The 25,300-nt window shown below is 40.6% G+C and overlaps 1 protein-coding gene and 1 long non-coding RNA gene across 4 annotated transcripts in view; one reads left to right on the top strand and one right to left on the bottom strand.

Annotated features, from left to right (window-relative positions):
- LOC146441706 (uncharacterized) overlaps positions 1-19,417 on the bottom strand; it is a 75,520-nt gene extending 56,103 nt beyond the window's left edge. The window contains exons 1-2 of one of the 2 annotated variants that reach the window (XR_014850019.1): positions 16,574-19,417; positions 7,977-8,517 (exon numbers count right to left, since the gene is read on the bottom strand). This is a non-coding gene — a long non-coding RNA (uncharacterized LOC146441706). The remainder of the gene's footprint in view (positions 1-7,976; positions 8,518-16,573) is intronic. The other variant, XR_014850020.1, reaches the window with a different exon arrangement.
- RMP24 (ribonuclease MRP subunit p24) lies at positions 19,404-24,324 on the top strand. 2 transcript variants are annotated; one of them, XM_085052248.1, is made up of 5 exons: positions 19,404-19,534; positions 19,651-19,673; positions 20,406-20,605; positions 23,512-23,720; positions 24,118-24,324. In XM_085052248.1, the coding sequence occupies exons 1-5, from the start codon at positions 19,461-19,463 to the stop codon at positions 24,266-24,268; spliced, it is 657 nt and encodes a 218-aa protein (XP_084908374.1). In that variant the 5' UTR covers positions 19,404-19,460; the 3' UTR covers positions 24,269-24,324. The 2 variants fall into 2 exon arrangements, with proteins under 2 accessions (XP_084908374.1, XP_084908373.1); XM_085052247.1 differs by lacking the exons at positions 19,404-19,534; positions 19,651-19,673 and adding an exon at positions 19,832-20,321.
- The last annotated feature ends 976 nt before the right edge of the window (positions 24,325-25,300 follow it).

Here is a 25,300-nt window from a genome sequence, read left to right as displayed (position 1 = left end):
CAGAGACTAACTCCCCTGAAATACAAGAGAGTAAAGGACAAGAGTTTCTCCCCTCTCCTCCATCTCTTGATCACCACCAAAGGGACAAGTTCAAATGAATTCTGGCACAAAGGTTTTCCACAGGCTGCCCCACCTGCCCCTTTGCCAGAGGCCTTTTGTCAGCTGAAACGTGCCTGATCTCTCTACCTGCCCGAAGTCAAGATCACTCACTGCCTTAAAGCAGATGAGACACCAGGGTACAATTAGAATGTACTGAAGGTTACCTGATGGAAGTCAGGGTGGGCACAGGATGCACACTCATCACTTGTTCTGTGTTTGAACACAAACCCCTGGCACCCAGGCTTGGTCTGAAGTGTTGGGCTGAGGGCTGGTCTGCAGTTCACAATCTCTTGCAGAGATTTAGGTTGACTGTGCAGCTCTGGTGTTTAGAAGCACTGACATTTGACTTGAGCAGACAACAATGAAGATGTGGCAAACAGTCTTTCTGAAAATCAGTTTCTCAACAGTCACAGAATCGTAGAACCATAGAATGGCTTGGGTTGAAGGGACCTTAAAAATAATTGAGTTCCAACTCCTCTGACATCTTCCACTAGACCAGGTTGCTCTAAGCCCCATCCAACCTGGCTTTGAACCCTTCCAGTTATGGGGGCAATCCACACTTCTCTGTACAGGATCTTGTAATAGCACTGAGCAACAGTTACTCAAATTTCTAATTAACAGACAGACAATAAAAATATTTTGGATTAATATGAAGAAAAATTGGAAGAGATTAGATGCGCTACATCCCTGCGCCAACGCCAGCCTAAACTCTCAATTACAATGTGTAAGCATCTTTGCAACTTGTGTTAAAAATAATAACAGAATTAACATTAAATTATGCCCAGTCAATCAGAATGATCCATAATGTGGAAGTTTTTAACAAGCTACGGTCCAGTGTTTTTGACATGTTTTCAAACAAGCCATTCTGATCAGCCCTGTAGAGGCTAGTGCTTCTAAACTTAATGACTCTCCAAAGAGGAGAAGGCATAAAGATTTAGCGACTCAGTAGACATGACTGCACAAACCTCTGCTGCCAGCTTGGAAATGACAAATGATTTGTTAATAGAGCATCTTTCTTTTTGTATTATTTTTCCCAATGAAGTGAAAACAGAGCATTGATTAAGCAATCCAAGCTGAGAAAATTCCATCCAAATTGGATGAGAGCTTTCAGACCAGCAGCTTCAGACCAGGTTTTGAGGCTTTGAAATACAGCTTCTCTTTGTTCCTTGATGCCTAAAGATACCTATCCTAGAGCCACAGACAGTAATTGATGTCAAGCTGACAGTGTAGTTCACAGATGAATTTCAGTTGTGTGGGCCATGCCACATGCACAACACTTGGGTGAAAAAATGCTTTCTGCCTCAAATGCTATGAACGGAGAGAAAGATTAATAGAGACATCAACAAAAAAGTTCTCAGTACAAATAGAGTATGGCTGAAGAATACCAATAGCCCAACCTGCTCCTGACTCAAAATCACCCTTCTCTTCCACCTGTCAGATAAAATCATTTGTACAAAAATTCAGACTGAGGCTTTCACTCACAATATTAGGTTTCTGCTCAGATAAAACTCTAAGCTCATATCCTGTGAAATAATTTTATGGAAGTCACCTTACATATTCAACAGTAAATAAAAACTAGGTGTTTAGAGGTAATTAAAAATATTTGTGGGTTTTTTTCCTCTTGCAGAAAAGAATTAAATTTTCCAGGGGAGCTTTAAATACAATTTTTTGGCACTCACAGATATTAGAGTGACTCATATTCTCATTGCCTTGTGTAGCTACATTACTAGACTGTATTTCCCTCAATTCATCAGAGAAAAGGCTATGTCCACAGCCATAAAGCAGAGATAGTGGCATGTCATGGAAGACTAGGTCCAAACAGGAAAACAAGCCCCTAAGTAGAACAGGAGCAAGAAGCATCTAAACTGTAATACTCAGAAGGCATTACAGAGCACTATTTAAATTAAAAAAGGTATTAATTTTTAAGTTTAATATTTGGGGTCTGGGAAGTGGGGCGTTATTAAAATAAACTTGCAAAAAAACATGCCCTTTCAAAACAAATATCTAACACAGCAATAGAAAACTGCCTCAATGAAAAATTTTCACCTTAATCAGGTCAGTTTTTCTGGACGACTGCTGGGTAAATAGCTATGCCATTCTATTTGTATTGCAGCTCTTGCTCCAGAGCTAAGAAAAATCAACATAGACATATTAAGCCAAGTCAAAAATATGCTTTGTTTTTAACTGATAAACATTAAAAGAAATGTTGCGGTTTTTTCCACTAGCAACCTATACATTTTACACATCTAAAAATTACACCAGTTATTTTTGTGTCTCTGGACTTTGAATCAACACCCATCATTTTAACAGCCTGTTAACAAAGGGATTGTCCTTGATGTGGCCAAATTGTTTTCCTGAAAAGTTCATGCAGGACTACAAATCCTAAGATCCTTTTTTCTGAAAATCTTGCTCAGAAAATGAGCATAGATACAGGAAGGAGCAGATTTCCCTTACCATGATTTATCAGCCCTATTTAACCTATTATGTCCACATTCTTTCTGGAAAAGTTTGTGATTGTTTGAATACCTCCTTCTTCCCTGAAAAAAAAACCCGAACCATGAGAATAAGAGAACAAAGATTTGTGTTGACTATTTTAGAAAAAATACTGAGGACAAAAACGTATCAGTGATAAAATTATTTGCATTTTTTGTTGTTGTTGAAATGGATTACTGAACACAAATTTGTTGGGTGAGTAACTGCAACACTGGTGCCGGGGAGACCTTCTTGTAGCACTCTTTGCAACACTGTACTGGTACCTGAAATTCTATTCATTGTCTGAGTACCATCTTGATCAGATTTTTTTTGGAAATTCCTTAATATAACATTATGCAAGCAGTTCTGCGAGGTTTGTTCTTCTTTTCATAAATCATAGAATCATAGAACAAACCACAGAATCTTTTGTGTTGAAAGAGATTTTAAAGATCATCTAGTCCCAGCACCCCTGCCCTGGACAGTGACACCTGTCACTAGACCAGGTTGCTGAAGGCCTTGAACACTGCCAGGTTTGTACCTCCCTGAACAACCTGTTCCAGAGTCTCACCACCATGATAGTAGGGAATTTCCTTGTAATCACAGTTAGTATTAAGAACTATTTCTTTCTGAATAGACTACCTAGTTTCACTGCCTGTGAAGGAAGTAATAGCTCTGTACATACATGAGATTACACACTTCAAAACAGAACTCTGCCGCCTTTTCTTTGCTATGACCCAGTATCCTGCTTTGATGTGAAGATGACATAGCAGGTAAGCACTGAAACACATACAGATTCCTCCCTAACCTCTCCTGAATCTTTCTGACATACACAGAAGTGACATTTGAGCTGACTTTTATTGGCCAAACTTAGATTCACTGATGCTGCTCAAGTAAATGGATGTAGTTACACATGAAAGAGATTTGAAGAGGGTTTTTTCATTCTCTCAACAAAAAGTTACACTATTCAAAGTAGTTGTGTTCATTAGAAAAAAATAAATTCTTTTTTTCATTAACTCATTATTTTAAATGTATTTCATAATTTATTTGTAGTGGAAAAAGGATTTGTAAGTAGAAACCACAGGAGACTCATAATTCAGGTCACATTTGTGCAACTCACCAGCTAATCTGAAAATCTAAATCTACTGAGACTTCCCAATATCTTCTCAGAACTGTGTGTCATATTACTTAAGAGTAGACTCAATTCAAAAGCAAGTTTTTAAATACCAAAAAATATTTTCTGCATTGTCATCTACTTTGTTCAGTCTGTTCATCTCTTTTGCTCAAAATTAGTAAATTAACAGACATATTGGTTTTTGACCATCCATTGCCACCTCCCTGTAATAGATTAATAGCTAATGCATAATCCTACTGGATTGGCTATAAAATACAATGGCTGCAGTGGAGAACATACCATGCTTTCTCCTTTTACCAATTCCTTTGTGTACAGTGACAGATTATTAAAGTGAAACAGCAGGAAGATAAATGAAATTTCGTCTCCTTTCATTCCCAGTATCCTACTGAAATTTCCTACTTCTACTAATGACTGTAGCGGATGAAAATAGGAAAAACCTTCATGCAGTTGAGACAGAGATTGAGAAGTCAAGGGAATAGGGAGCAGCCACTGATCATGACCCAGATGAGTGACACTGGCTTATTTCCCATATTTCACAGAAACCATGAAAAGGATGTTTGCTTCCTTTGGCACAGAATGTGTTTTACATATTTCAGTTGCAAGCTCTTTGGGGCACAGTCAGCTGCTAAATATGCTTTTCTAGTGTTAGTGCAACACAGCCATGAGACATCTTGAGACTTAACAAAAATCCAAGTAATAAGTAGTTACCAAGGAACTTTTTCCATGCAACAATCTAGTTCTGTGAAAGACCATTTTCCCAAGCACTTAGTACAGGACTTGTACATTTGCAAATCACCAGGGTGCCAAAAGAAAATCTAATAATACTTAAAAGACAGAAATAAAACGAGTCGATTGGCAAATTAGGCTATTAGAGAAATACTGGGCACCTGAACAAATCCCTGCATTCTTCAGGATCCAAGCAGTTTCATCTTCCAAAATATTTTGCATTTCTTTTGATACTGCATGTGTATCTCTTAAACAGCTTTTACAGCACAGCTGAAAAAGCCACTGCTGTGAAAAAATGCTGCACCTAGTGAAAGTGCTTCAAGGAATGTAGACCCTAATCTGCAACACTTTTCCCACACACATAATCTTCATAGCTTTGATTTTGACATGAGTAGGATTATTCATATAAGAGAGAAGAAAGGTAGGCATGGGAACTTAAGAATTGCACTAACATAGTAAAGCATTGTAAAATAACAATAAAAATGGTTCTTGAGATATGCCTATTCTGTAGTACAGAATAGGGACAGTAAATTGAACAAGTAGCTTTTATGAAGCTGCAGTGAGCAACCAAGCAGGATCTTGTAAAATGAAGGTCCTGGAAATAAGCAGAGTCCACACAGAATGCCGAAAGAACTGTCCACAAGCTGGAAACATCTGAGAAGTCAGGAAGTACAAAGATAAAGTTTGAACTCCCATGAACTTAACTGTCTTCTGTCCTGAAAAGAATATGAAAACATGTAGTAAAAATCCCATTGGTAGTATAAACAGAAAAAAAAACCCCACAAGGAAAAATGCTGTGCCACAATGGAGGAAGGATGGAAAAGAGATTAAAAACAACACAAGGAAAGCCTTAACTAAATATTTTTGCAAAGTTTTCGATCAGAATTTTTTTGGTTAAATTTAGAGACAAAGATAGGGTGAATAATGAGAATGTGCATATGCAAATAGAAACTACCACAGCTAGCAAAAAAATTCGATTAAAAAAATTAAATGCTTGAAGTCTGATTAATCACCATCTCACACTTCTAAAAATTTCTCTCACGTGTAATGCTGGTTTAGTGACAAATATTTTTAACAGCACCATCTAGTTGGGAGTGAAGATGAGAAATAGTAGATATGGTTTCCTTACTTACAAAAAATCTGTGAAAAAAAAATAAGAGGAGATGGTAGTTGGGAAATTACAAGCTATTTCATTGGACCTCATTAGTATGAAAGGCTTTGAAATACATTTTCAGAAAGACAATACATAAAGACACAGAGGTAAATGAAAAATGGGATCAAGTGCAACAGCAATTTAGCAAGAGGACACCATACAAATCATCCATATATTTTTCATAGATGAGGTAAAAGATTTTGTGAACAGATGAAGTGCAATACATCTCATCTTTCAGGACTTTAGCAATGCATTAGACATTGTGTTATACGCTGTTAAGGAATCAGAGGACTAAGACTTTTTGCATAGTTAAAAAACAGCGAAAAGAGAAGTAATAGCAAGTAAGAGCCATTAAGAAAGGATGTATCGAATCAATTGAGATTACCAGTGAGTCTTCAGGATCCATTCTGGGACTTCTGTTGTCCTCCCATAGCTCTTGATCACTGTGACCCAGGTAAAAGAGTACTTGCACACTGTAATGTCAGCAGACTAGTGAAAATATACAAATGGAGCATCTGATGTGAGCCAAAGAAATGGGTTAAGCAGCAAGGCCCTGGGCAGAAAATGAAAGTGTAACCTGGAGATGGCCCAGTAGTGACAAATGAGGACTACAGTTGTCAACGAGAGAGTGACTAAACAGGGAACATGACAAAAAAGTCAAGTGAGACTGTAGGACATGAGGATGGGGATTTCCAGCAGAGAAGTGGGACACAAGGAAATTCCCCATCCAAAAATACTAACAGAGCTGAGTTGTTTAGCCCAGCAAGAGAAGAGCTAACTAAGCACAGATCTGCTGCCTAGAAATGGCTTGAAGAAGATGCCTTCAGGTAGAAGAAGTGCTATCTAATTCAAGGAGCAACAAGAGCATGGCTGGGGAAGGTGGTGTACATGCCACACACTCTTCTAGGCTGTACAGAAGGGAAGTAGCAGTACTTCCTACAAACTTCTCAAAGAGTCTCCCAGATAGAAGAGTAAGAGCAAAATTACAGCCTTGGAGTTGGAGGCTGATACACAGTTGAAGTACCACATGCTGTAACACTCTTTACAATTGTCTGGACCCATTGCTTGCGTCCACTGGTCACAGAGTGTCCTTTAGCTCTGCCATTAATAGTGTGGTGCTAATATTATTACTGCTTTGGTGTTACTGGTGTCATTTTGGGGCACACATCCAACACACTTACCATTCCATTTTTCCCATACACTTTTCATTACAAAATCCGTGTAAAACTAATTACACAGATAAAGGCTTTTGTGATAATGCAGGCTACTTGCAAGCGAAAATAAATAGAAGAATGTAGAGCCTGAGATTATTTGAACAGCTAGGGCTCACACAAATACAACAGCAGTTTTAATTAATAATAATTAAGTATTTTGTGAAATAATCCAGGGCAAACTGCAGAATTGTTTTAAAATTGTTATTAGCTGCTTAGAAGAAGTTTGTCAAATGGGTGCTCTAAGGAGAAATTTAACAGAAACTGTATTTTCAGGACTGTGGAGAAATGAATTTCTCCTGAAGAGAGTGAAGATTTGGCACTTCATATGAGCAGAGATGATCTGGCCCAAACATTCATGTTTGCAGATGATGACTACTATATTATTCACTTTGTCTTGGCACAGTCAATCAAGAGAGGGAGCACAGCAAAATAACAAAGCCTTTTCCCTATTTGCTGATAACATTTTTAGCGCATTTAAGAAGAAATCTGAAGAATCATAGTAATTTCTACACCCCAGAAAATGTGTTGAACAGAGAAAAAAGGACAGAGAGGACATAAGTAGTTGCAAAATACAAAACCAAGCACAGATAAATGTCTCTTAAAAAGGAATGTGAAGTAGTAATCCTTAAAATACATTGTAAGAAAGTATTTCAAAGAACCTTTCCAGGAAATTGTGCCTATTCATACACATTAGGTTTACACTTATTTGAAAACAAATCAGTGGACACTATACTAGGAATGAATCTAATCCGTGTATCCAAAATAATGAATCCAAGGGATTAGCCAGGACATCAGCATTTTTATCAAACAAAATTCATTTGTATCCATCCTCACATTACCAGAAAAGTAGCTGTCTCCCAATTAGCAGATCTTGAGCATTAACCTTTTGTCTTGACTGCAATCACTTCGATTAGTGGTAATATTCAGCCGCCTCAAAACTTCTTCTTTCATAAATTGACTATTCCCATGGTAACAGCTGCCACTTTCATTCTACAAACACCAAAATATGTGATTTCCTTTATATCAGTGGGCCAGGCTTGGGGTACATCTTTGGCCTTTGTCAACTCTTTTTTCCAGAAGAAGAGGAAACAGGTGCAAGCACAATTCAGGAGGCAGTTGTTGACTAATCCACAAAGCAGGTTTGGTAACGCTTTGAAAGGGAAGCTGTCGGACAACCTACCTCCAATGCCAATATGTTCTGTGGCTGCATGAGGGAAGGACAAGCACATTCAGCAGCAGCCACCTAACTTAAATCAATATTGTCTGTGGGGTTTTGTTTGGATGGCCTTTTTTTTCCTTTTTGCTTGTTTCTTCAGTGGCTCCACAAACAGCAGCAAGGCAACAGCTTAATACCCCCACAAGAATAGCTGAGAAATGTAAATCAAGGGGTTTCATTCAAAGAATATTGAACTTGAGCCAAAAAAGAACATCAATTCATTGCTGAGACGCTGACACAGCTTTAATGATCAGTGTCTTCATCTTCAGCGCTCACACTGGTCTATAAACAAAGTCCTAATCTCAGCTGAAGTGAATTCCCAAAGCAGCATCAACTTCGGTGGGAGCATAAAACATTCACAACCAAGGTACTTTGTCTCCAGTAAGTCATGCGAAATTTTTCCGAAAATTTAACAAATCTGAGGCTCCTTCCAGAAAACCCATCTGTTGGTATGAACTCATCCGATACCTTTACCTTCTTTGAAACTGAAGGTTTCCAAGTCAATCTGTCAGGGTGAGAATGGATAAAGTGAGATTCACATCTACTTCTCCAGCAATCCACTGAAATAATCTAGTTTTCCCTTAGTCACAAATGTAAGATTCTGTCAGAAAATAGAGCAGCAATTTTCCAAAGTTAGCATTGCATGTTCGGTTTCTTAAATTGGTCTTTAAAATACATTTTTAATTTTTAAATGAAATTTTTAGCATTCACATAAAGGACTGGCAGACAGCAAGGAGTCTGAAAAATTAAACACAACTCTAGAAGCATTTATTTTTTTCTTCTCCTTAATTCCTCATTAACCTTTTCAGCACCAGACCAGGTGATTGCTTTCCTTGCCTTGCACACTTTTCATTCCAGGCATACCAATCTCTCTTGCTAATTAGACACTTTGAAAACCTGAACATTGTTTGGTATTGGGCCCACTGTTTTTAGCCAGAACTATCAAGTGTTTACGGACAGAAAAATCGTGGATCTGCTTTTATGAAAGTGAACAGTCAATGGCTGCAGTTGTGCAACCTACATAAACACGGTTCATTCCAGCAGATGTTAAGATTGTTTAGAAATTGACTCATTTCTCATGTTCTCATGTCTGAGCACTTATCACACTTCTGTATCTGCAGGTTTTGTTGCCATCAGAAGGTACCAAACCCAGTTCCAATGGTAAAGCCCACAGCTTCTCCCACTGGAGCCGAAAAGGAAAACGCCACTAAGCTAGAAATGAATAGGAGGCTGTAAATATATTGCAAGCACGAAGCTGGTGTATTTATATTTATGTGAGTATCACAGACACTGCACGCCATTCAGACTCAAAACCTCACTCTGACGCGGGATCATAATCCAAAAAGGGCCAAATTAAATCTCTCAGTTCTGGGCTCACATTGGGGAAGTCTGGATTTGAGTTTGAGCCCAGCATTCCAAGCTCATGTTTATTTTCACTCTAGCTCAAAAAAAAAAAAAAAAAAAATTGGTGAATAATCCAGAACTGCTCATCCAGGAAAGATTCCAAAGGCTTGCCAAATTCCAGACTACAGTCCATGGAAAAAACCAAGTACACAGACTTGCTGGCAAGAGATGCTTCTATCCACACTCAATCTGCACGTGTTCTAGGGTGCTTCTCAGAAATGGAACAATCTTGGGAAAAGATGGATGAAGGAATTAATTGCACCCTACCTGTGAACACCATTAATACCCCTCAGCTTTACTGCACAGGAACACCAAAAAATCATTCAAAGTAAGTAAAGTACAAAAGCATTCAAAGTAACCAAAAAATCGACCAAAAAATTACTGCAGATGAATTAAAAAGAGGAAATGGTTGGCAGAAAGGGTTGCCTGTCGGACTGGCAATATCATGGTAACAAAATCATTTTACAGGACAATTTGTATTCTGATCCCAAAGCCCAGTTTTGCAATTGTGCTACAGGCACCAGGATTGTTCAGGAATTACCCCCACACCCCACAAAACCAGCCCACACCCTGTTTGGTGCCTTCCTCTTGCAGTATGGCCCACCTTCCACCTGGGAGAGGGGAGCGACTCCACCTGCATTGGCCCTGGAGTCAGGAGAGACAGAGGAAGCAAGCAATGCTCATTTTCCACTTTCCTCAAGGTTTGTTTTTTTCTCTGCACTAAAACACCAGAGCAGAGTAGCTGTGCATGTATGTTTTACACATATTTGTGGATCCTAGTAAGTTCAAGGACTGGACAGAGCCAAGCTGGAAAGCCCCATACTGCAGCAGGATAGATAGAGAGGAGGGGATCCCAATAACAATGCCTTCCAAATTAAATCCTGGCTTCTCTCCCACCAGCCCTGCAACAACATCAGCTCAGATCTTACAGGAAGCAGGTTAGGGAGGAGACCACTGACCTGACCCACAAGTCCTACACATCTCACTCACTCTTTGGTTTGGGAGTATTAATAGGATTGCCATATTTAGTGTCTTTACTATACTTTAAAAAAAAAAATCAGCAGTATGGGGGATTCGATATGGGGTGTTGGTTTGTCTTCACACTTCTTGTAAGTGTCTCCAGCTCCTACAAAGCACTGCATCACCAGCCCTTCCTACCTCATGCCAGGGAGACATAAACAGCATCCCTGCATCGCTCTTTGAGTTTTGAGGGTTTTTGCATGTTTTTACCATATATTAATGGAATTTCTCCCACACCAATTGGCGAGCTAATTGTTGTCGAAGTAAATAGTAAGACAGGCCTGAAAAAAATATTTGGTATCTTTATCTTATGTGAGTGGAATGTAAGGGGAAAATGATGTCTTTTCCATTTTCTGAGGGCTGAAACAAAAGTTAAAGCAAGCTTTTATGATCAGCAGAGTTGGAGGCACAATTACCCAGCTCCAGTGGATGCATACCTTGCATCTAGCTCTGTCTAATTCCCTCCTCTGTGGTTTATTTGCCTCGTGGGCATGCCACGTGCTGGGGGTTCATCGACTGACAGCATGCTATCAATCTGCTCCAGGCACCAGTGCTCAGAGAGCAGTGTTGTGAAGCAATTCAAGATACCAAAACCAGGACCAAACTCATAAGGTACTCGAGATAAAGAAGTAACATTTTTTTATATTCCCTGCAGTTATCTTGAAGGGATGCTGGCGCAGTAATGCCCTCAGTGGGAAACTCCTGCTCAGTGCTAATTTCCCAGAGTTGGCCACCTTACATATTCAAATAGAGATATAAATAGCACAGCATTGTAAAAATTAACAACAGCACCAGAGGTCTGTGTGAGGATCAAGCCTCAAAACGTGACACTGCGGAAGAGATGCTGCATTGGAGCTATTCAGGCAGAAGGCTCCGCATTTGGAGAAGGAAGAAGAGCTTGCCAATTGGCATTCCAGCAGTTAGTTGCTGGCCAAGATTTTCAAGGTTGAACTTTATACCCGTAGCTTTGCAAAGGTCACACTTAGCAAACTGTTAGGGCTTAACAGACCAAGGATGCATTTGGCTCTTATTCCAAGGCCCTTTCCTTGATGTTAATATTGCTGACAGTGGAACAAACATCTCAATTGCTGCACAGAAAGGCCAATGCACAAATGTACTATACTCAACATATGGAAGAAGTCTGAAGCCTTTCAAACCACTTAATGAGAAAGCTGTGGATATCAACAGCAGAAGGAAAAATCTCAAATGGGAGGAAGAAGCCTATATCCTACCATGCTAATTTATATTGTAAGAGAGGAAAGCACACGGCAATGTTAGCTACAATGAGGATTTTCAAAAGTTGCATTTATTTTTGGTTTTCTTTCAAAAATAGTGCTTCAATGAATATGCATCATGCTGGGCTTGTGGCACTGGTAGTGTTTCGATCACCATGGTACCTGAGCACTCAAGCCAATGATTAACCAGCAGAGCAAATGAAACAGAAGCTGAGAGCCAAAAGGCATTGTGACAAGCTCTTCTCAGACCTTATGTATGCCACTGCATCTCTGTCTGGACTTTTACTCCTTCAGGCTTTCCACTGTCTATCTTCCCTGCTCTTATAATAGCCAGATCTTTTTTTCCAAACAGTGCTAAGGGATACAGAGATCTCAGACTGGCTTAGGAGAAAGAAGGAGATTAAAAAAACCCAAAAAAACCAAAAAACCCACCAACCAAACCCAAAAACCCAATACACAAATATTTTCATCAGAAAAACATTGCTTAAGGACACAGTAAGGAAAAAAATACTTTTCATTTCCATAAATTGATTATGAATTGACATTCTTTGTTATGTCTGCCCTGCTATCAACCTAGCCCTTAAAATTACTTTGCTGAAGAAGGCAAACAAGTCTTTCCTCACTAAGGAAATGACCTTTCAAGAGACTTGCAGTTCAAATATGCAGACCATACTTGAACAGCACTGTTATCTTTATCTAATAATAATGGAAAGAATACATAAAAACATGTGGCTGTGTGCCTTCTTGAAAAAGACCAGAGATTCTATCAGCCCCTCTCCACACTACAAATAACCAACAAGTTAACGCAACTCTGATGATGTTTGTTTAACATAGATGCATATAACTAGTGTGAGCTTCTTCTGGCTTGAGATGCTTAAGCAGAGGCCTCCGGATTTTAGAAAAAGAAATCTTCCGTTGAATCATCTACCCCTTGCTGTTTTGTTTTCTGTACAAAGTCTCTGAGGGGCACAAGAAAGCAGAGTGCCTTGCAGGCAGGCCAACTTGACAAAGGTTAGATTCTTTCAGTACTGGGGAATTGTGCAGCTATAATACAACCCTTGCTGAAGAAGTTTCCTGTTTTCCATCACTAACCAAGGCAATGATACTGCATTCTAATTAAATCAGTGTCACGTGGAGCTCTTCCTCTTTACTGTAGCTGCTTCACACTGAGGAGGTAGCTATATCCCGTTTATCCTTTAAAAGAGGAGAAAGTTTTGGGGACAAGACCCCATTACCAGCAATGAAAACTCAACTGCTCACTTCCTAGAGCAGGTACAATACATTGTGCCACCACAACTGCGCCTCAGCAGCAGTTTTGAAGTAGGTAAGAAGCACTGCACCACCCACCTATATTTGACGGTGAAACTCTGGATATTAAAGCCCACTCTAAGCATCAGTCTGATTCTGTTACCTCTCCTGTGTCTAAATTATATCCATCATTGTCATCTCTAAAGATTCAGATCCTCTGTGCACTTCATCAGGCATTATAATCGAAGCTAATGAAAGACATGTTTGTTTAGCTGCAGTAAATGGCTTTGAAGATCTCCGTTTCAGCCAGGGTGATGAATTAAGGATGTCAGCTGGGCAAACAGCTTAATTTGGAATGAATTTAGCTAAAATGGATTACTGAAAAAGCAATATGGATTTTTCAAATTCATATTATTTCACATACTTTAGCAGTAAATATTTCACCCTTCTTTCCATCTGAGTCACCCAGCATAAATCTGGAAGAATCAGCAATGACACCAGCTTCTCAGACACAAGACCAACTTTGGATACTATAAACAGGTGTGAAAAGCCACTTTTCAACTGCAGCAGGGAGTACAGCCCTCAAACAGTTATCCCTCGGCTAACTACATTTCTGCCTAATAGCAATTCTGTAAAGCAGGCTGAACATTGTAATCAAAGCATTTTATGACAAAACTCAGAAACCAACAACTGCAAAGAACTATTCTATAACACAGTTATTTATTAGAAGTACCTGGCTTTTATTCTCCCTGGTGCATTTTCAAATGAATTAAAATAATAACTTCAGGGGAAAGAAAATTATCTTAAAATAGTTGTGGGGGGTTTTCTCTCTCCCAGGTAATTCGGAGTTAGGAGGAATCCAAAATAACAGCATGATTGCTGAAAATTACAGGGTAAGGCTGGAAACCTCTAGAGGTCATCTAGTCCAGCCTCACTCATGCTCAAACCAGTGCCACCTTAGAACAGATCATTCAGATTTAAAAGGGAAGGGAAAGGAAATAAATTACAACAAAAAGAAATAAAAACGAAGTCTTCCTCTACCCCCTTTTTCAGCAGAAGGAAAAAAATGCAAGGAAATATTTTCTTGAAACATAAAGCTCTTCTATGTTGTTTGTAAGTAAATATGACCAACGTGGAAAATAGATTAAAGCTGCCACCTTTGCTTGACCTAGTTCCCTTTCTGCCTTGATGCAGGTAACATTTAGCACAATGTGTGGCAAACTCCAGCTCAGTTGCCAGCACTGCTCTGCCACACTGCCGGCCAGAAAAGGCTAGGAATGCTGCATGTTCAGCTCCAGTGACAGGGAAAACGCTCCATATCGTTCATTAGCAGTCCGCTCCAAGTTAATTAAGGAACCAAGCCGACAGCTGCTGAAGCGGGTTCCACCCCATCTTTCTCTGGAAAAGCAAGGCCTCCAGGGCAGGGCCTAGACTCCACAGCAAAGAAGAATAGGGTGGGGGAACCTCGCAAGATCTCAGTGAAACCCAGATGACTCATCAGAAAGTAAAACGTTTCTATTTTGGCAAGAGGCTGAAATAGCAGCCCTGGGTTGTGCTGCAGCACAGCAATAAATGACCCTAAGTGCCTGGGACAAACTCATGTGCACATTGGTATTCCTAACAGTAGGGGCTATTTCACATCTCATTAAGCAAAGAGGTTTACATGACAATTAACACATCAATTAGCAGCATCTTTTTCACAGGTGAAACTTTGGCTTGAGATTTCAACATTCTCAGACAACTGTTCTGTGAGTGAAAATGAAGGAATAGTTTGTTATGACTCAAGGTGACAAGGACTCATAACCAGAACTGGCACAGGGGTATGTTTGTCTGTGTACTGAAGGGCACTGCAGCCCGGCGATGGCCTTTGCCATAACTTCCATGGAAGGAGGGCCTCCTTGTACAAACTGCACCCTGCCATTCACAGCCCAGCCCTTGGCATGGGCAAGCTGCCAGGCTGGCCACTTCATGAGCTGACCATAAACAAGCCTAATGTACCACAAAGTCACAGCGACAAAGCAAGGCCTGGACTTCAAGGAGCAGTAGCTCCCATTCCTCAGCCCCAGCCGCTGTCCTGTGTAGCTCCCCACCACAAAAATCCCTTCCACTGTATTTGTAGAGACATAACACCGAAAAGCAACCCTCCTAATTTCACTGAAAATAGGTATCAGCTGTAAGAGAATGTTTACTGCCCTAGAACTTCACATCTTAGATACAATGTTAATAATTTCTACCAGAGATTGCTTTAAAGAAGAGTTGACACTATCAAACTGCATGAATATTTCTCTCTGAGGTTTTTGTTTAATACCATCTTTAATTTCTATTATATTTTGAGAGAATGGATTTACAAGTATACAAGAAGATGTAGAGTACTGGAAATTAAATAAAAGGAAGAAAAGATTGGAAACTGTAATTTGTAGCTTTCAAGATCAGGTGGATTCTGATATTCATTGGGTCCATTCCCTATCAGATGGAGGTTGCCAACCCATGGGAAATAGTGACGTGCTTTGTATATGTTATCTTTTACCTCCCTCAGGTACATACTGCAAGGGAGCAGTGTTCTAAACAATGTATAAACTGACAATAAACACACTAATCTTTTACATGTTTTGGCACTCAAGGCACAGATAAATCACTGTGTCATAGCCTTACCTATCATACCACTTACAAAATACATCCAGGCTCAGGAGGAACATCAGATAACTTGTACTTTAGTTAGCTTTTAAAAGCTGATAGTTTGTTTCAGAATATGATTTATTTCTTTTATTTATCAGTCTGCTTTGTTTCAAAAAGGTACTGTCTGACTGACCTCTAGATACCCTTGCATTTGCTCTGTGATATCCCCAGAATGTCAATGCTTTGATTCTTCATCTTTCATTTCCCAAACATTTCTTATTGGTCACTTCTGATAGTGGTGGCAGCTGAAGTGGAAGTTTATCCTCTGATAATCTGTACTGCTTTAATGGTTCCCAGCATCCTGAGGATATTTTCCAAGTGTTATGGTGACACCAGCTGAGATCTTGGCAATGGAAAAGTATTTCATATGTTTATTTTCTAACTTAGTCTCTTGTGTTTTTTTCTGCTTTCCCAACCCTCTGCCACCCTCTTGATTTCTACGGCTTAACACTTTTTGTTATTACTATATTCTTTGTTATCACTTCTCAATATCTTTCTGATTACAAAGCCTTTGAAAAACCTGAGGGCATTCCCACCATGCATCCAAAAATCTCTTTAAAAATATCTCGAAACCTCCAAGTCACATACGTCCAAAAGCTGAGCAAAAATCCCCTCTAAAAGGAACAACAATAGTCACATCTTGTTTATATATTTCTCTGTAAACCAGAGTCTAGGAATTACAGCACACAAACGTTGTAAAATGATGAGCATGTTTCAAACAGTTCTATTACAAAATATGACACATAAAACAGGTCACCGGTTTTAGCATGTCTCCAAAAAAACATATGCTTTGAAATGCTTATCCTTGTAACATCATTATCCTCTTTTTTCCAAGAGAAAATGAATCTTGCACAAGCATGCCTGAAAAAGCAAAAATCTCATATAATTTCAACCACTCACTCAGTTTGTTCATGACTTTTATACAGCTGACTGAACATTTATTATCTCACCTGAAAGAGAAGCTGTGAGTTTGCTCACCTTGGTCACCTGCAGGATCTTTGAAATGCCTCCTCATCTTCCAAAGAGTACGTTTCCGCATCTCTCAGTCCATTCCCGAGTCCACCGAACATGCAGACATCAATAAGTTCTGGCTAAGTTATCCTACGCAACTCTGAAGAAAAAAGGAGAGACTTGCAGATGCTGCAGAAGGTCTTCTTTACTCTCTTTGAAAATTTTGTTTTCTTGGTGGTCTGTCACAGTCAGGTCTCCGGTAGTAAACTGAACAACCTATCCTCCTGGCTCTTCTTTTCTTCTTTTTCTTTTCTGTAAACACATAATCAGGGCTTCAAATCCTTTAGGCATCACAAACTGTATTTCTCTATTGCCCTCTACTGACTGCTGGCTCACGCCGCCTTCCCGGAGCAGTGGCGAGCAACAGATACGCGGTACGCGCTCCCCGCCGCCCTCCCCCGGATCGATAATGATACACGATGACCAAAAGTCAACACAAATCATTCTATTTTTTCCTTTGTTACAAAACACCGGGCAAGATTTACAGCCTGTTGGCTAGCGGTGGTAGCTACAAAACACTAAACAGCAGAAGCAGGAAGCAGTTCGTAACATGGCTCTGCTAACGTGGGATTTTTTTTTTGGTGAACAAAAGCCAGGAAAAAGTAGAAACGAATGCGTTGTGCCTTGAAATGCGTATGAATTCATTGCACTGATGCCATAAATACTGTGCCGGGGATCAGAGGGTTATCTGGTTTTAAGGGTTTGGTCCTGCCAGCACTGGATGCACAGCAACACTGCTTTTTGACAGGAGTTCTGCAGGAAGGGGATTGTAGAGAGCCATGAATTTGAGGCCATGGTTTTTTGCCATTTCCCCCTTGTCTCTAGAGCTTTGTTTAGCACATTTAGCACCACACCTAACATGGGAAATCTTCATGTGACCGGACCCGGGATGAGGCACATTACCCCGGGTATGAATGGCACTGGGAGTGGCTGTTCGCCCTGCTTTTCGGACAAAGATAATCTATAACACAAAGAAAATCCAGCAAACTAAGAAAATAAAAAAGGCCCAGTGTTGTCTCAGGGGCAGAAGAAAAAAAGTGTATAAGCATTTCAGCCAGACTGGAAGAGACTGAGGGAGAAAAAAGCAGGGATAAAAAGAGTGTGAAAGTGAAGGTAGAGGGGGGAGTGAAATATAAATGAATCCTTTGCATTGTGTTAGCCAGTGCTTAATAAGTACAGCACATGCTTGTTAATCAGGTCACTCAGGCACTTGTTCTCACAAGAAGAAGTTAATCCACGGTGCTGGTGCAGATGCTCTGGCCCACCTACACCACTCCAGGGGCAGGGAGGAGTCAGGTCCCAGCTCCAGGCAAAAGAAGAAATCCCCAGCACATTTCCCTTTTGCCAGGCAGAAGCAGGAAAAGAACACAGCACTGTCTTGCCTTGCCATTCTTCCTCTGCAACCAACTTCCCTAGGGAACAAATGTGCTCAAAAATTAAAAAAACGGACCCACTGCTCAAAAAAGTGTCCGAATTATTTTTGCTTATCTGTGTTCAAAAAGCACCTTCATTTTCCCCTTCCAGCATTAATAAATGCAAATATTTCATTTGCCAAAAAATCTGTTAAATGATGAACACTGGTTGTGTTTTGAATAGATATTGTGTGATATCCCTGCTCTTCCACTCAGAAAAGGTAAGAGTTCACTCAAAAACTAGGATCAAAAAAGCCAGCAACTGGCAACAAAAATGTAATATTGAAAGGTTCATTGAAAAAATTAGTTTCAGTTAAAAAATAGAGTCAGCAGAGGCCCTAATTGTAGCTATTACGAACATTTCATTAACAAGTCCAGATTTATTGACTGTGCTGTAAAATTCTCTTAAAGGAAGCCTTGACATTCCTTTTTTCCCCCTTGCTTTTCTATTCCTAAAGTCCTCACCTACTCCACGTCAGAAAATAAGAAATAATTATATTTATTCAAATTCTTTGATAGAATATTGAAGCCTGCTCAGCTGAGTATCTCTCCTAAACGAACACCATTACCAACAGATCAAAGGATAAAAACGTCTAGCAAATGAACAGGGCCGAGGGAATTAATAAAACACACATCAGACGGTGAAAAGCTGAGGGTTTGGTTTTGGGGCTTTTTTTTGGGGGGGGAGGGAGGTTGTTTCGGGTTTTTTTTTGTTTTCTTTTTAATGGGAGCATATTTGCAGAGTAATAAAGCAAAATATGCAATGGCCAAAATTCACGGGAAAGGCGCCTCAGAGAGAGAGGGTGACAGATGAAGTTCAGCACTGCTGAGCATCAGTCGGGTTTCCGGAGCTGCTGCTGCAGATCTTTCACCTGAGAACCCCTCACAGAGAAATCTGCAGGCTTTGAGGATTTTTTTTCCCCACAGAATCACAGAATAGTTAAGGTTTTAAAAAGCCTCTGGAGATCATAGAGTCCAACCCCGCTGCCAAGGCAGGGTCCCCTGGAGCGAGTGACACAGGAATGCATCCAGGTGGGTCTGGAATGTCTCCAGAGAGGGAGATTCCATGCCCTCCCTGGGCCAGCCTGTTCCAGTGCTCTCTCACCCCAACGTAACGCAGTTCTTCCTCGCTTTTTCCCCCTAGGGTAAAAGTTTCCTTTCGTACGAGGAGCACTTTTCGCACGGCTGAGGACCCAGGCGCTCCCCAGGGCGGGTTTGGGGCTTGGCTCCCCCCGGCCGCTCCCGCCGCTCCCCGGGCCCACAGGCGGGGTCCCGCCGCCCTCCGGCGCCAGCCCGGCCCTGCCCCTCGCCCGGGCCCGCCCCAGCCCGGTACCCTGCTGCTGCGGCCGCGGCGCCGCCGGGGCTCGGCCGAGCGCTGCACATCGCCCGCCTTCCCGTCCCGTCCCTGCCCTTCCCTTCCGGCGGGGCGGCCGCTCGGCGCCATGGGGCGGCGGCAGCTGCAGGCGGCGGCGGAGCGGCTGGCGGGGGCCTGCCCGGGACAGGCGCGATTCCTGCTGTAAGGAGGCGCGGCGGGGCGGGGACGGGCGGCGGGAGAGCCAGGCGGTGACGCGCGGGGTGTCCCCGCCCGGTGCCGGCGGCCGCGCCGTGACGCTTTCCCTCTCTCCCGCGCAGGTGGAGGCTCCGCAACTCCCGAGGCGAGTGAAGGGTTCCGGGCACAGGCGGTGCTACCGCGGCCGGAGGAGAGGGGCTCCGAGCCGGGAGCCCCGTGCGCTCCAGCGGAGGCTCCTGCCGCGGGAGAGCAGCGCCTGGAGGCTGCGGAGGGACAGGAGAGGGGGAACGTCGGCTCGCCCTTCTCCTCCGTTTTCCCCTTCCCGCTGCACTCACCCCGCAGGGCTGTTCCGGGGCTGCCGGCAGGAGCGGCGAGATTGCCGGGGAGCAGGGCCAGGTGTTCCTCGGGGTTTAGGGAGAGGCGCCCGAGTCCAGCTCCGGCAGCAGCAGCTGCTAATGAGGCAGATGCAGGAGTTAGACTCTTATTAGGGCTGAAATTTATCTCAAAGCGTTTCTTCATCCCAGCCCGAGGTCCTGTCATCTCACGCTAAAAATGGGAAAAGAGCTTTACAAGGCTTTGATGTCCCTGATCTAGTAGAATATTGTGCCTACATGGAGCTCCTTGCAGAATTGTGAGCCTCCTGTTAAAATTTTTTAGCCAGGAATTGCATTTTTTCAGGAAAATCTACAATTTCATATTGTATAAACTTGTGCCATGCATAAACTTAGCCTGACTTGTGCTCAGCTTCCTCTTGTCTTCTAGCGTTACCGCAAACGTAAGAACATGTACCTAGGTAATATTAAAATTGAAACACACCATTTTAAATTTGCTTGTAAAAACATAATTGTTTCATCCATTTGCCTTTATTTATCTGTAGGTAATGAACATGGATTAGAAAGGGTGTGTCCTTACTGCTTTCAGTTCCTGGTTCCTGACAGCTACCGGGTGCGCCTGAAACCAAAGATGAAAGTGACTCCACAGATAGAGAAAGTTCTTAAACGAGAGGCAAAGAACCATAAACTTAACATGAAACAGACAAAACTTTTGAGAAAGTACAGGGAGTCAAGAAGCATTCTGGTAAGGACATTCATTTGGAACTGACAAGTACATGGTATTTACCTAAATTAAAGTGGCATTAAAAAAAAGATAGACAAACCTTTCTCTTAGGAGAGGAGCCCACACATTTCTTTTTCATGAGCATAAGACTCTTTCTTTCTTTTTGGAATGACTTCTATTAATGTACAGCATTTTTAAAATCTGTCCTTCATAGCAGACAGATCATGACCACAGTGACAAGGCCAATAAGCTTTTCTCTCCAAAAAGCTCACGACCCCATATGCCAGAGAAGCTGCACAAACAGCTCGCTTACCACCTTTGTTTCAGTTTTATCAGTTACTGAGTAGATATGTTTTGACACAAGCTTTACTTAATGTATTTGACTAGACATATGGTTACATCAGATTATTGTTACCCTGTGTTTTAGAGAGTTTTTTACATTTGTCTGAATATTATATAGGAAGTCTTTCAAAACTAAACCACAGAGGTTATTTCAACAAGTTGATGTTTTTCTTGAGGCTTCAGTTATTTTTCCTAAAAGTACTCATGAATGTGACATTTAATTACTATTGGAAGAATAATAGTATACATTTGGCTAGTTGTTGCCAAGCTATGCACTGTTTTTCAAACATGTTATGTGAATGAGTGTTGTAATAAATGAGACAGAAAAGCACCTATTGTGCCCAGCAGTTGCTGGCACACTTAGTATTTTCTTGGATGAGAGTCTCATGGTTTCAGGAGTAAATTTTGTGAAACCAAAAATTAACAGTCAATAAAACAAAATTAAACTGAGGAAATATCATCAAGGTTCTTGGTTCACAGAGCAAAATAAGATGCTTCATTCCCAAATTGTAGATCACACTGAGCTTTGGAAAGGACATCTGGAAAGGTTCTTCCCCCAGAGGGTGGTTGGGCACTGGAACAGGCACCCCAGGGGAGTGGTCACAGCACAGCCTGACAGAGTTCAAGAAGCATTTGGACAATGCTCTCAGGTACATGGTGTGACTCTTGGGTGTCCTTTGCAGAGCCAGGAGTTGGACTTTGATGATGCTTGTGGGTCCCTTCTGACTCAAGATATTCTGTGAGCTGAAATCTTTGCTTTATTTTTCTGGGATCAAAACTGTTTAGAGTACGTTAAGAACTGTCTCTTTACGCAGCTGATGAATAGAGCAGTGTCCTGTGAAACTATGATGGGCTCTTAGACTTACTGTGTAGCTGGAGAGTGTTTGTAGGAACACACTATGCATTCATATGAGTAGTTTAAAATTCAGTTTAAATAGGTCCAGTTTAAACTCTGGGTTTAAACTGGATCTTGGGATGTAATTATGGTTTGCTGTACTTGTGTTCTGTTCAGTTTGAATTTGTCCTGTGGATTATGATTTAAGTGCTTCTTGTCTTAAGTCTTTAAAATGCTTGTCAGCAACTGGCAGCTTTCAAAATTAGCAATGTAGATCCCTGTAATCTAATACCTGAGACTTGTGAAAATGAAGATTCCAGTGTGGTTGGAAATTAAAGCAAGCAACAGTGTGACAAGCTGTACCTCTGAGACCTTACTTAGCAAGTATAACTTGATTTTAGAGTGCTTCTGCCATAAAAAGGCATATAATACAGGGACTGTTTCAGGGCTTTAAATTTTTTTGGAGTTACCTGCTGATCCAGTTCAGGGAATGGAAATTAGTTGTGAAGAGCTATGATTAATCCAGTAATTCCTGCATTGTAAAGTGGTCACCTCCATTTATATTGCACGCAGTGCTAAGTCACCATGTGATGCTGAGTTTCTTTCCCACCTGAATTTTATTTAGAAGAACTAAAAATTCATCAATACTTGAGCACTAGAAGGTAATGCTATTTTTTTTAAATTCATTAGGCTGACAAAATAATATCTAGAGGGAGTCAAAACACTTAAATGAAAACGTTTCATTTCAGCATCTCTAAATGTAATTTTTACTAAACAATCTGAATTTAGTTAAATTTACACACTTTGAAATGAAGAATGATTTGGTGTAGATGTTTTCAAAACTGCTTAGACATTTTTGTGACAGTCTTTTGAGTATGTTTTTTTAAGCAGAAGCGTCACGTAACTGTTTTTCCGTCAGTCTAATTGGTGCCTCAGAAAGTTGTCTGGCTGTATTACTCTCATATCTTTTAATATGAGTAGTTGCCATGGCAGTAGGGGATATCAGGAATATCTGACAGTCTCTGAATGCATGACATGATCTGTTCTGATGCACCTCTCAGCTTACTGTGCTGCTGAAGTTCCCTGCAGCCTAGAGGTACACAGAGAAGAGAAAGTGCCCTTTGTTTAGAATGTCCTCCTTATTGTAGTAGGTACTTCTGCCCTAATACACAGCCCTGTCTTTGTTCACTGAGACTTGCTGTTATTAGTTAAATGGATGGCTGGTTTTGAGAGTTCAGTAGGTTAAATATTTTATCTCAAGTCTCCCTGAAAAGTGTGCAATATAACTCCATTGGGGGTAGAATATGCTAATGACTTTAGATGACACAGAATGTCATGTTTTTTAGCCAAATACCTAAGGTATAGGGGTACTCTTGTATACTCAGTGAATCTTATACACTCAAAATAGGATGTGCCCAGTTCAGGTGCTGTTTCATCTCTCTGTCTTGACAGGGTTGTTCTCTGTATTTCACTGTACACATTACACTCACAGGTACAGGTCTCCTGAAATTAGTTGGTAGGAAATTGGAGTAATTTCTAGATAAACCCAAAGGATGTGTTTGGCTTAAGAAGCCTGAATTAAAATACTGAAGTGTATGTTACTTTTCAGTATCTCATGTTTTACTTAAGCAAATATTTAATTTGTGTCATGCTATTTGGAGAAGAGTTTGGATAATTCTTCTACTGGCTTTATAACACAAAGGTGGAAAGACTGAAAGGCAGCTTGATATTTCCTTTCTTCTCTCCATAGCTGGTTACTTGCAAATCTTGCAACAAAACAACAAGACATTATGGTAAAAGCAGGGATTTTCTGGCAAGCAAAACACCAAATTCTGGCACTCCAGGTATCAAATCTAACCTGAAGACACCAGACATAAAAATTCAGTCTGCAAAGAAAATGACACCTGTAAGCTGCAGTAGGCTGGGATCTAAAGGGAACAGTCCCTCATCACTTTCCAGGTAACTCTTTCCTATTTAAAGCAGCACTTTGCCAAGTAGAGTGTATTACATATTGTTGATTTCAGATCAGTCATTTAATAGACCTAAAATTGGTAACTAAGGGTATTTCTCAGTGGTAAGGTTGAGGAGATCAGTTTTAACTTTCCAGCCTTTAAAATCAGATTCTCATGAAAAGCCACTGTGTGCAAAGAATGCCCAGTTATGTTTGTGTCATTAGTCTGAAATATGTCTTAAATTTTGCATAACAAAGTTATACTTCTGACTGCTCACTTACACAGGAATATACGCTATTTCTTTTGACTATTTTTCACTCAAATTATATATGTGTGCTTTCACAGTTGTTTTGTGTTAATTCCTATTTCTCCTCTTTAAGACATTCGAGTCTTTTGTTTTTCAGGACATGTGAATCTGGACAGGCAACAAACTCTGCTTCCAAGACTCCCAGAAACTCCAAATTTCACTTTTCTAAGCTAAAACGGATGCTTGACCTAGAAGAAAAAGAGAAAAGCCAGAAGGCAGATTTCAAAAGCTTCTTGACTTTACTTTAGTTATATATTATTTCAAAGTAATAAAGATTACAGCAATAAATATTGTTCCACTTTTAGTAAGTCAACAAAGTGATTTTTTTAAAACTCAGGCTAACAACCTGTACTTTGTGAAAGCATAAGCCATACTTTTTAGAAGCAAGCTCTGTTTCTAAGGGGAGTGATTGTCTGCTGGAGGGAGATGAAGATAGCCAATTCAATATGCTTGGGAATCTTGAACATGTTTTGCAGTTTCTGATGGCCCAAAATTAAAAGCTGGGTTTTATCCTTTAAGGAAGCTGATGATGGTCCCACCAGGATCATTTAATTGTCAGGATTAAAGATTTTCCATTTAAGTTTGGCACAGAGATGAGAGTGGGCAGTATAAAGTCACTGTTCAGGACTGAGGTTATAGCCTGTTCTGTATATAAACTGCACTGATAGTTCTGCAAATGGTGCTTCACACTTCCCCTCTGACAAAGAGCCAATTAGTTAAAAACATTTAGATCCTTGGATTTAAAGGTCTATTTTCCTTTTTTCTTTTTCTAGTTTGATGAATAGCTTCCTTTAAGTGCCTTCAGACTCAGTGAACACTGCTTAAGAAATAGACTAGCAAATAACTTCGCAGACTGGGAAGCAGTCCAGGGCAGAGGAGAATAGTTTGTTGTAAACTGTACTTAAGAGTCTCAGAGATTGGCATGTAACCTTTTTATATCTCTTGTACACTTGCACAGTAACTGAAGGGTTCACTGCTCTTTGTCTCTTATGTACATGTAGGATCAAATGAACTGCCATTGTTTAATCAAAATACAAACCTTGGAGTGTTGCCTTTTCCAGTGTAGGTATTAATTCACCTGTTGCTGTATTTACAATCCAGTCCTCTGGAAAAATACTTAGTTTTGTTGTCAGAAAACGTGCATTGCACAAAAGCATTTGAAGGAACAAATTTTGCAACAAATTTTCCTATTAAAAATACACACATTAGGTACTGCTGTGCTTCCCATGAGGCTTACATGAAACCAGCACAGGCATCTGCTGTGTTTTAAGGTGCCCCAG

This window comes from Lichenostomus cassidix, chromosome 2 (assembly GCF_008360975.1).
Source record: "Lichenostomus cassidix isolate B80296 chromosome 2, HeHo_3.0, whole genome shotgun sequence".
NCBI classification, from domain to species: domain Eukaryota; kingdom Metazoa; phylum Chordata; class Aves; order Passeriformes; family Meliphagidae; genus Lichenostomus; species Lichenostomus cassidix.
The sequence above is the reverse complement of the archived record's forward strand: the minus strand, read 5'-3'. Positions and strand labels throughout refer to the sequence as shown.